Below are 12,094 nucleotides of genomic sequence, written 5' to 3' on the forward strand. Positions count from 1 at the left end.
AAGAATGCTAAACACTGTGTAAAACTAGCTAAACAAAAGTCATGGGAGGACTTTGGCAAGAATATAGAAAATAAATATCAAGAAGGTGGCAAAATATTCTGGAGGTTGTTGAAGAAGCTTAGGAATGGAGGAAAGAGTGCTGTAAAAGGAGTTAGAGATGATAAAGGTGACATGAAAATGGGAGAAAAAGATATCCTTGAAGTATGGAGTAATTACTTTGAAAAACTGCTAAATGAAACAAGCAGTGATGACAGCACAGTGGTAAAAAACACTGCCCAGGCATGCAGTCAGGAATACATATCCATACTTGAAGTAGAAAAAGCCATCAAAGGCTTGAAATGTGGAAAGGCAGCAGGAGTAGATGATATTCGACCAGAAATGCTGAAGTATGGTGGTATAAGAGTCTTACAGTGGCTGCACTGCATAGTTCAGAAAGCCTGGACAGAGGGACGAATTCCCGATGATTGGAGTAGAGCTCTCATAGTACCCATATATAAAAAAGGGAAATAAAACTGAATGTGAGAATTACAGAGGTGTTTCTCTACTGAGTGTTCCTGGCAAGATCTATGCAAGTATACTTGAGAAACGGTTGAGAAGAATTGTGGAAGAAAAGCTTTGTGAAGAACAAGCTGTATTCAGGACAAATAGAGGCTGTCAGAATCAGATCTTCGCTTTACAACAAATAGTCGAGAAAGCATGGGAATATAACAAAGATCTGTATTTAAGTTTTGTCGATTTAGAAAAGGCATATGACAAGGTGCCAAGAGAGAAGCTATTCAATACGCTGCAGTTATATGGTGTGAATGGGGCATTATATCAAGCAATACTTAGTCTTTATTTGTGTTGTAAGTCAGCAGTTAGAATTGAAGGAAGTATAGGAAGATGGTTTAATGTTAAATCTGGTGTGAGACAAGGATGTACATTATCCCCTGTGTTATTCATTATCTATATTGATCACATTATGAAGGAAAGTGGTATTAAACATGATATCAAAATTGGAGATGTTAATGTCAGCTCTTTGTTTTATGCAGATGATGTTATACTTCTAAATAAATCCACTACAAGTCTGCAAGATTCTCTGACTAAATTGAATGGCTGTTGTAATAGATATAGTATGAAGGTCAGCAATAAAAAGACAGACAATGAAAATAGGCAGAATCATTGAAAATGTCAACTATGTTGTGAATGGAGAACCTGTGGAACAAGTAAAACATTTCAGCTACTTAGGCACGATTTTTACTGAAGATGGTAAATTAAATATAGAAATAGACAAGAGAATCAGCAAAACCGGTATGGTGGGAGGTCAGTTGAATAAATTCATATGGAATAAGAGAGAAATTAGCTAAAACACTAAATTATCTGTATACAAGACAGTGTTCAAACCAGTTTTAACTTATGGATCTGAGAGATGGGTCAGATTTAAAACACTTGACCAAAGACTAGAGAACACAGATATGAGAGTCCTGAGAAAGATTATAGGCATGAACAGATGGCATCAATGGCAATATCATATTAAAAATGAGGATATTAGGAAAAAACTTGACATTGTCAGCATCCAGGAATGCATTAGCAGAGCTAATCTCAGGTGGTATGGTCACTTAAATAGAATGGGAGAGAAAAGATTAGCAAAACAAGTGTTCTCTGCCAGGTTGGCAGCAAAATGACAGAGAGGTAGACCAAGATATAGGTGGATTGATATGGTACAAAGTGCCTTAGATGATAGAAATATAAGATCTGATAATGTTGGAGTCTTGACAAGTAACAGACTGATTTGGAGGAAAATTGTAGATAGGAAGTTAGTAATAATGTAATTTTTTTCATGTAGTACTATCATATCCTGTACACCCCTTGAGGGTACATGACAGGAATTTGATGATGATGGAAGGTTCAAGCTAAATTTTTGTGAAAGTTCAGTTATTAAAAAAAAATAAAAAATCACATAAAGTCCATTAGAAAATGATTTGCTTTTTACTATATTTCATAAGGTAAAGATCAAAATCGTTCATATGGTCATATTTCATACTGAGAAAACTACTTGATCTTATGAACTTTCTCCTTTATACTTTACAGTTGCATTTATTCCTTATTACGAGGGACGTCCAGAAAGTAAGTTCCATTTTTAAATATTTTCACTGCAGCGCTGCAATCACAATGGGGTGCATGCATGCTCAGTTTGTTGATTCCTTGGCAAGGAGTTAGTGCCATTTTCAGACATTCTCGCAGTGCGCTGCTTCTTGGTGTGTGTTTATAATGTCTAAGAAAATCGAATCGCCCGTTGCATGTGAAATTAGGTCAGTTATCTATTTCTTGAATGCAAAGAATGTTAAAGAAGCTGAAATTCATTGACAAATTCTTGAGGTTTATGGAGAACACGCAATGAATGATTCAATGGTACGAAGATGGGTAAGACATTCCTGAGCAGACTTGTCACCGGGGACGAGACTTGGATGTTGCATGCAACCCCTGAATCCAAACAACAGTCCATGGAGTGGAGACACACCTCATCACCAGTTAAGGTGAAATTGAAGACAACAGTTTCCACTCGGAAAATCATGTACTTTGTGTTTTGGGACAGACAAGAAATTCTGCTGGTAGACTTCTTGGGTCAAGGCTCCACAATCAACGCGAGTGCATACTGCCAAACCCTTAAGAAACTGCATCGTGCGATCAGAATAAACAACATGCCATTCTTACTAGGGGCATTGTTTTGATTCATGATAACGCCTGCCCATACACGGCCTTCTTCTCGCCACCTTCAGCTGGGAACAATTCCATCATCTCCCATATAGTCCTGGCCTCACGTCAAGTGACTTTCACCTGTTCAAACATCTGAAATCTTTCCTTGGTGGCCAGCAGTTTCAAGACGATGATGAGGTCCAAGAAGCAGTCAATATGTAGTCTGCGTCACTGGCAGCAACCTTCTATGATGAAGTTATACAACTCTTGGTGCCCGTTATGATAAGTGCCTGAACAATGGCAGAAATTATGTAGAAAAGGAGTGAAAGATGTCTACTTTAATTTCCAATAAATTTTTTTTGTAAATATATTTTTGTTTCTCTGACAGCCCATTGGAACTTACTTTCTGGTTGTCCCTCATATATCTATATACAGTTGTTAATCCATTTTCCAGGAACCAATTAAGAGATTCCTGTAAAATTATAAAAATAATTACATAATTGTAATATTCTAAGTAAGCATATAATTTATTGTGCTTCCTGTCTCTTAAGATATAATTATTATCTAGTTCTAATTTTAAAATATAGTCATATTTATGGCAAATAAAATAGATTAATTTTACAATATAATAATAATCATTCTAAAATATGCATACCTGTATCCATCATCTGGTAAATATATTTCAACAATATCACCAACACGTAAGGAAGGAAAATCCTTAGGATTAATAACTAAACTTTCCTCTAAAAAAAGAATAGCATATATGTAAAATATTAACTCAAGAATAAAAAGTTTTTTCTTTTAATGTATCTTTATAGTCCCATATGTCCATATTATTAAATGTATTTCAAACACCTGGAAATTCAAGCATAATATACCAGAGATACCAGTAGTTATTGGTCATAATGAAAAGCTGATTTTAAAAAAGGGTTGATTGTCATATACTATGTCAATACTTCATTACTATATGCTATAACAAATAGTTCATCCAATAAAGCTAATGTAGTTAAAAAAATTTTAAAAAATGGTGATTAAGAAACAGATCTGGTGTTTGATAGATGACCATTGCCACCAGACAAAACACCGCTGCCCTACTTATTAGAGACATGAATAGGGATGGTGGGGGGGGGGTATTGCTGAACATGCTTGACACCATCTTCATTTAACTATGGAGCCAGTACCTCCTCTGAGGTGATATTAGTAAAGCAGTTTCTGCAGATCAACCACTAGATAGTACCATGGAACCAAAACCATGATGATAATATGTCTGAAAGCTTCTAGATCAGATGATGAGTAATCTTGTTGCAGCTTACTCTGCTAGGTTGTGCCTTAAGAGTCCAAGTATAGCAGCATGTAGGGGACACTGTCATGGCTACACAGGAGTTATGTGAACAAGTCCTTCACCTCCACTGAATGCTTCTACTCTATAAGTTTCCAGTATTATTTCAACCACTAAAAGATGACTAAATAAATACTGGTATCACTGCAGTTATAAAAAATCTCACACAAAAAATCACAACAATGTAAAAATGTAACAAAAAAAATAACAGAAATTAACAAAAACGTACTCTCAAAAAAAAAAAACGAAAATAACATTAGAATTCCATACAATAAAACGCAATTCTACATCCATTTCAGCAACACCTGGGACATCAATACAAACACTAATGATGTCACTTCAATATATATGCATAAAAACCTGATCTGTTTCCTTACTGAACCCCAACTAGTATCATCCACAGTTCACCTGAGCTATCCCCCAAATTGCATCATGAATAATACTTCCTGAAGAAAGGCAGAAAATGTACTTTTGTGAGAGCTAATATTCCTTTCAGAAGGTTATTAAATGGTACTCTGATCTCAAGATTTCCTTGTCCACTTTGTAGCCATGTGTTGCCTTTGCCACTCCCCTAATTCGTGTGTTAAAGCTTAAGTGCTGGGAGAAACTCATGCTAGAGTCTTAATGGAGTGAAAAAGCACTGAAAAAGGATTCAAAATATTATTTAATATATTGCCCAGAAACATTAGATTCTTTCCTTTCTCACCTCAACAGTCAACACCCTTGAATCCAGTTTACTATGGAAAAAGAAACTAAAAATAGTTTAGCCTTTCTAGACATCTTTGGTAACACACCTACCCAGTGGTAACCTATCCTTTTCAGTATACAAGTAAGCCCGCCCACACAGGCAGATACATTCAGAAACTTTCCCATCATCCCCCTTCCCCTCCCCTCTCTCAACAATATGGTATCATTAAAACACTAACCAATAGAGCAGCCTATAACTTTTGTTCCAATGAGTCATCAGCCTGGTTGGCAGAGTGGTTAGCATATCCGCTCTACACTTGGTGAGGAAATTTTGGAGGAAGTTGAGGTGATAAGATACCTTGAAGTCATGGTGGACAAGGATCTGAAGTTCAGAGGTCACACTGCATAAGTTGTGAAGACATCACATCAGATTATAGCAATGATGTGGAGGATCTTGTAGAAATAAAGAGGTTTTGGCTCCATTGCATAAGGCCTCAATTGGGTCTTGTATGAACTATTGTGCACAGATTTGTGCAATATGTTGGAAAGGGTCCAGAAGAGAAAACTGACTAAAGTCATAACTGGTCTTTGGGATATTAAGACATACTGAGGGAACGCAGTTTGCAAAGGCTTATGAATTTTTGTGAATTTCTGGAAAATTTTTTTCCAGATTAACCTGGTAAAAGGTTGTTACAAGATTAATCTGGAAAAGATTTTTCACAGAATGGCAGAAGAGGGAAGATAAGGAGTGTGTGATCAGGGGCATAAAGAGTAGGTTCTTTGCATAGAGAGTGATTGATCAGTGGAATGCTTTGCTTCACATTGCAGTGAATGCATTGAAGGAGTTAAAATGGTTTGATAGGCTTTATGAGTAAGTGCTTGCCTCCTATGATGAGTCTTTAGACACAATGGAGGTCTAGTTTTAATAATAATAATAATAAAAAGATAGAAATTTAAATATGGGAAAAGACAACATGATAACCAAAGGTGATATCGTAAAGATCCAAGTGAATAAATTTATAAGGAATAAGAGATAAATTAGCCAAAACACTAAGGCATCAGTACACAAAACAGTGTTTAACCAATTTTAGTTTTGAGTTAATTACAAAACAGTTAATGGAATACCATATACCTACAAATATGAGAAAATTTAGTGCAGATCACATATAATAAAATCATACTTGAAATGAAAATATCAGAAAGCAACTTGACATTGTTAGTGTTCAGGAATATGTGAGCAGAGCTAAGGTTTAAGTGGTTTGTTTGTTTACTTAAACTGAATGGAAGAAGAAAAGTTAACAAAACAGGTTTTAATATAAGAATAGCTGGAAAAGAAACAGAGAACTACTAAGATCGAGGTGGATTAATGGAGTTATTGTGAACAGTATGTTCAAGTTGAGAAGACATGTTTCAAAGGTGGGCCAAAACAACAGTGCATCAGATTACATGGTTATTGAAGAATATATTGGCAAATAGAGAGGGGGAGGTTATTATTCCTCTTTACAAAGCCTTAATAAGGACATAAATGAACTACTGTGCAAAGATTTGGTCCTAGATTCCATGGGAGTAAGGTAGTGAAGATCCAGAGTAAAGTGACCAAGATTGTTACAGACCAATGGAATACTCCCTAAGAGGATACAATGAAGGTCAATATGTAAAAAAATAGGGTACACAATAGAAAAATATAAATTTTCAAGAATTTTATTGGGCTGGCACCAGCCTTTTTTTTTTTTCAATACAATGCAAGAAGGGGAGAACATACAGTTGCCCCCAAAAATTTGTGTAAAAGTGAGAAGCATGGGTGTTAAGACTAGATTTTTTGCTTAAGGAGTGGTGAATGAGTTGTGAGAGGTGGTTGTGAATGCTTCATCACTGAATCAGTTCAAGGAGAGATGCGATAAGATTGAACAATAGTTAGAGTGGATGAGTCTTTGACTCCATGGAGATATCTGAGAAAATAATATTATTAATATATTATTTTAATAACACATTGTTATTAAGTGTGGAGCAAGGGTGTTAGGACTAGATTTTTTGCTTGGAGAGTGGAACGGGTTGGGAGTGCTTCTTCACTGAATTACTCCAAGAAAAGGTATGATAAGATTGTGTAAGCAATTAGAGTGGATCTCCTACAGTGAGTCTTTGACTTCATGGAGATATCCGAGAAAATAATAATAATGTAAACTACCCTGCAATGATTCTTCTGACTCCATGGAGATGCTAATATTATTATATTAGCATCTCCATGGAGTCAGTCTCCTTGTTTTCTATCAGGAATTATCAGGAATTGATAATCATATTATAAATTACAACTGTAAATGGAAGGTATATAAAAGAAATTTACTTCTGCCAGTTTAATTTTCAGTTAACAACTGAAACACTCAAATTTTACATTGTACTTGACAAAAAATTATATTCTTGTTTAATCCTTTACCCAAGTGTAAGTAACCAAAGTTTGCATCATGTATCTTTCAACCAGGCTTTTGTATATAGAGACTGTTGACTTCCTACAATTGCTTCAGCATATATGCATAGTACACTTCCTCATGTGCACTGCTATGCATTGGGAGAAGGTTGACTACCCAGACCAATTTCAACCATTATTGAGCTCTCATCAGTCAGAGCTAGAATAATATACTGAAGTTAAATCAATGAAAAAGTCATATATCTTACACATACAAGTAGTTATGTTACATCAGCATATTATTAAACTCTGGAGCAAAGACAGATGTAGAATATTTACTCATTTACAAATTAAATAATACTTTGTAAAGTACTGTATTACATTCTTGTTTAATCTTTTACCCACATGTAAACAAACACAGTTTGCACATATAGTATCTTAGCAACCTAACTACTCATGTGTAGAGGCTACTAACTTCATATCGATTGCATCACTATCCCATAATGCATAGCACACTGCCTTTTGGACATCTGCTGTGCATTATGGGCTACTGAGGCAAATGATGTAAAATCAACAGTCTCTATATACAATAGTCTACTTGTGACGATACTTCAGGCACTAACTTTGTTTGCTTACACTTGGGTAAAAGATTAGAGAGAAATATAATTTCTTGTCAAGTACAGTTTACTTTGTAACCAAGCAAAAAAAAAAAGTTGTGCTCAAATTGTAGTTCTTTCACTAGTAGCTTTAGTTATTCACATGATGTCATTTTCACATCATACCTCATTGGGTTTTGGGAGTGAAGCCTTCTGCTAGAAGTAGCAGTAAGGTCACAGACATTCTTTTTACAAAGAGTTAGTAGGACAATCAAACATTCCTGCCCCTAGCAGGATTCTAACCTGCAGCCTCTTAGACTGGAGAGTGGATATACTAACCACTCAGCCAATTAAGCTAATAGTTAGACTCCACTAAAAGATGGAATTTATGTCTTTATTACTGAAAGGGTATGAGAATGAATCCAAAAAATTAAACAGATTAATGCAGCTCCCTCAATTATCTGACCTTCAAATAACTGACTCTTCCATTAAATGAGCAGTGAATAGACTAGTGTACCAATCAACTCCTAGTACAGCTTATGTAATTGTATCAATTAACAAATGCTTCAATTATCTAACCCTCAATCTGTTTCTTGTAGGTTTGATAGCTACAAATTCCATTTTACATCTCCATGTAGCTATATTGCAGTGAAAAACATAGTTACTTCCTATCAAATGTGAAACAATGCATTCTGCTGATCATTTTAGCTTCTCCTATTAGAGTATGTATACCACTCTGCATTCATGGAGATTTATGTATGTTTGTCCAATTAGAAATATTTCTAATCGTTGGATCAGCATACTTATCATGACAACAAACAGCATCACTCAAACAAGAGCAAAAACACAGATGATGTGTTTTTGCCATTGTCCATGTTATCAATGTAGCATGAGTTGCAATGCACAAGGCTATAAATCTCATGAATAAGGTGCAAAGCAATTACACACCAACCTCACAATTAGTAATCCCCCCCCCCCTTAGTTGAAGATCCTAACTGTGATGTCACCATTCCTGTGACAAGGACATGACATTCACTGTGCTATGACATAATACAGAAGTTTTTGATATGGCATTTATAATCCTTATATGCCATAAAAGAAAACGTTTCTTATAAAAAAAAAAAATAATAATAATGAAATGTGGGAGCTTTTAAAAAAAAAAGTGAAAATAAAAAGTATTGGATATGCAAAATTTTGATGCCACCATTCCAATTTGGAAGCGAGTGGTTTAGGTCTCTCCTAACACTACTCCAAATCATAACTATAATATTGACCCTTTGTGTAATGTAGAAATTACAATAGGAATACATCCAGTATTTGGGAGAGGGAGAGAAAAAAAAAATTGTCACCGTTAGAGATATTCCATAGTTGCAGCAGACTCTCGCTTTTAACTCAAGATGAATCTGTTCAGTCCTCACAACGCAACTATTTTATTCAATCTAAATCAACTTAATTTCAGTACGCTAAGTTAAAAGAATGAATGCTGATTTACGAAAATTTTATCGTGAAGAAAACGAATTTTGATTGGAATAAGGCTTCATGGTGAGATACATACCACAGAAAGTTTTTTGGTGTACTATTAACTTAAATAACTTCATTTTCACCTAACAGTTCTCATGTAAGGCACTATTTAAAACCAAAAGCATCCTTTTTTTAAACGTTACAGAGATACATGAGGATCTGCTAAAAATGATAACGGGAAATAAAAGTAGGCAAGAGTAGTGATATTCCACTTATAGTGCATTACGATGGCACGCAGTTACATATGTACAATATTAGCGAGGTTGCTCAGCATGATAATTTTGAACCTTAGAAAGAGGTAACCCCTCCTTCAGTGTTTGACTTAATAAAATAAAAATGAGAAAAAAGAAAAGAAATGAGGAAATTAAGATTTTATAGTAACCCCTTCCTATTCCCATTAGCCCATCAATGTTTACACTGAAGTATCTTCGAAACGCCATCTATACAAGAAATTTTACAGATACCCTTAAAACTCCAAATGGATCATTTTAACATGATTCTTGTATAAAAACCAGATAATCCTAAGATGGAAAAAAAAAACTTAATTCTCTACTAGTTCGGGGTACTTTCCTATTCCCTTTTATGGTTATGTTTTTTTTTCAATATAAGTAGAATCAATAGACAACTTTACTGTATCAGAGTTAACAGAAATCGAATCAATGGTTAAAAAATGGTTTAGGAATGGACGTGTGATCTCTTCCAAGCTGGAATACTTGGCTTGGCATACCTACTGAGCTGGAACTATTCTGTTTCAAAAAAAAAAAACTGCATAGTAGTCATTGTACGCGACAATTTTGATGAACAATCATCAGACTTGGGCTAAGATGAGATTTCTGTTTTTGCCAGAGTACAGGACAACGTTCTTAGTTTTTTAATGAGCTACTCCAGATTTGCATTTTCTCATCCTATTTACATGTTTAACATGATCACACGTGCATCCCTCTCTCTCTGGATCGTCCTGTTTGTCCTACAAAACTAATGGCATATGAAAAGTCGATTTTATAAACACCTACTTTCTTGAAGTTTATATGAAGTAGTTTAGAAAGATGCAAAAATCTTGATATCCTGCATAGCGGAGTAAAGGCTACTTTCATATTATATCATCAAACTATTATAGAAATTTTGTCCCTTACCAGATGGAGATAAGAAAGAATTTCTGCATCATGGGTCACTAAATATTTACCTCATCTTCACCCATATATTCAAGATTGCATGGTTACATCCACCTAAACAATATCGTTCACCCAGTAAGAAATAACTTGTTTATTAAACATATCGTTTATGACACATATACTATGTAGGACAAACGGATGATGATCTCAAAAAATCCTCACTTCTGAACATGTTAAAGATACTGACTGGAGAGAGAAAAAACACAAATCTCCAGTACCCTATCATACAACCGAATGTTCATCTTCTGCATTAGCATGCAAGAAATGAGCTATGTCTAAAATGACTGCTTTGTCAGAAAGTTCAAGGAAGCTTCAGAAATCCAACTCATACCTAATCTGCTTAATAAAAACAAAAGCATCATTCTATAAAAGTCAGATCATTATTCATCAAAATTTTCGTAAGTACTGATAACGAATGATGCAAATTTGGTTATGAAAATTCATGTCACAACATACCCATTCATTGCTAAATCATTTATCAAACGGTAATAAAATTCCAATTAACTGTGATACACGAAAGGGTGAGCGCTTCATTCATTATGAAGCGCTCACAACTACTTATGGCAACTTCCTTTGCCCATTCACCGTATTCGAAGAAAAAAATCTACTCCTAACATTACTTAAATATAAAGCGCCAACAGGCTTCATTCGGCGATATATAAACATTAATTAAATTAAGGGCATATTAGATCCCACATTGTTTAAAACCGAATAAGAAACTCAAAGATTGGAATCAGAGAGTTTCATGCCGAAATAGTATAATAAACTATAAAAGTATCGGCTAATACTAGCGTGAGCTAAATGCAAGTAGTCCTAGAACGTAATCCAAACACGGGCAACTCGTTGCAAAGGAGGGGAAATTTCTGATCGCTATTCCTGATATTTTCCATAATGTAAAAACACATTTCCTAGGAAATGTATGCTATTATTAAATTATGGTGGGAGGTCACTACCCAGACCGGTTTCAGCCTTTATTGAGACTTCATTAGTGAGTAGCTAGACCAAATTAATATCAAAGGGTATAGCAAAAAGAACTTATATACTCTGCTATACGAGTTGTCCAAAAGGTGCACCCATTAAGTTACTTAAATATAAAGAGCCAACAGGCTTTGGAGAAGCCTGTTGGCTCTTTATATTTAAAAGTGCACAGGAGCGTTATTTCCGTGTTTTTCACACAGTATATAAGTTCTTTTCGCTATATCCTTTGATATTAATTTGGTCTAGCTACTCACTGATGAAGCCTCAATAAAGGCTAAAACCGGTCTGGGTAGTGACCTCCCACCATAATGTAATAACAGCATACATTTCCTAGGAAATGTGTTTTTATATTATGGTGGGAGGTCACTACCCAGACCGGCTTCTGGTCTGGGTAGTGACCCAGACACTACCAAAGAATAGTGATCAGAACTTTCCCCTCCTTTGCAACGAGTTGCCCGTGTTTGTACTCTAGGACTACTTGCATTTAGCTCACGCTAGTATTCGCCGATACTTATATAGTTTTTTATACTATTTCGGCATGAAACTCTCTGATTCCAATCTTTGAGTTTCTTATTCGGTTTTAAAACAATGTGGGATCTAATATCCCCTTAATTTAATTAATACTCCTAACATGCTTGGTCGATTGTTAGAGCCTCTGATACTAATGGCTCACGGAAAAAGTTAAGGAAGTTTGAGCACCGTTAGTAGTTGGAAGGGAAACAAT

General features: G+C 35.2%; 1 protein-coding gene across 4 annotated transcripts in view; it reads right to left on the bottom strand.

Moving 5' to 3' along the window:
- Iml1 (GATOR complex protein Iml1) overlaps positions 1 to 9,610 on the bottom strand; it is a 414,032-nt gene extending 404,422 nt beyond the window's left edge. For all 4 annotated transcript variants that reach the window (XM_090410642.1, XM_090410643.1, XM_090410644.1 and 1 more), the window contains exons 1-2: positions 9,255 to 9,610; positions 3,332 to 3,419 (exon numbers count right to left, since the gene is read on the bottom strand). In XM_090410642.1, the coding sequence (XP_090266768.1) occupies positions 3,332 to 3,419; positions 9,255 to 9,297 (131 nt within the window). In that variant the 5' untranslated portion in view covers positions 9,298 to 9,610. The remainder of the gene's footprint in view (positions 1 to 3,331; positions 3,420 to 9,254) is intronic.
- Between the last annotated feature and the right edge of the window lie 2,484 nt (positions 9,611 to 12,094).

The sequence above is a fragment of the Typopeltis vanoorti genome, chromosome 20 (genome assembly GCF_054136105.1).
Source record: "Typopeltis vanoorti isolate ZY-2024b chromosome 20, IOZ_Tvanoo_1.0, whole genome shotgun sequence".
NCBI lineage: Eukaryota > Metazoa > Arthropoda > Arachnida > Uropygi > Thelyphonidae > Typopeltis > Typopeltis vanoorti.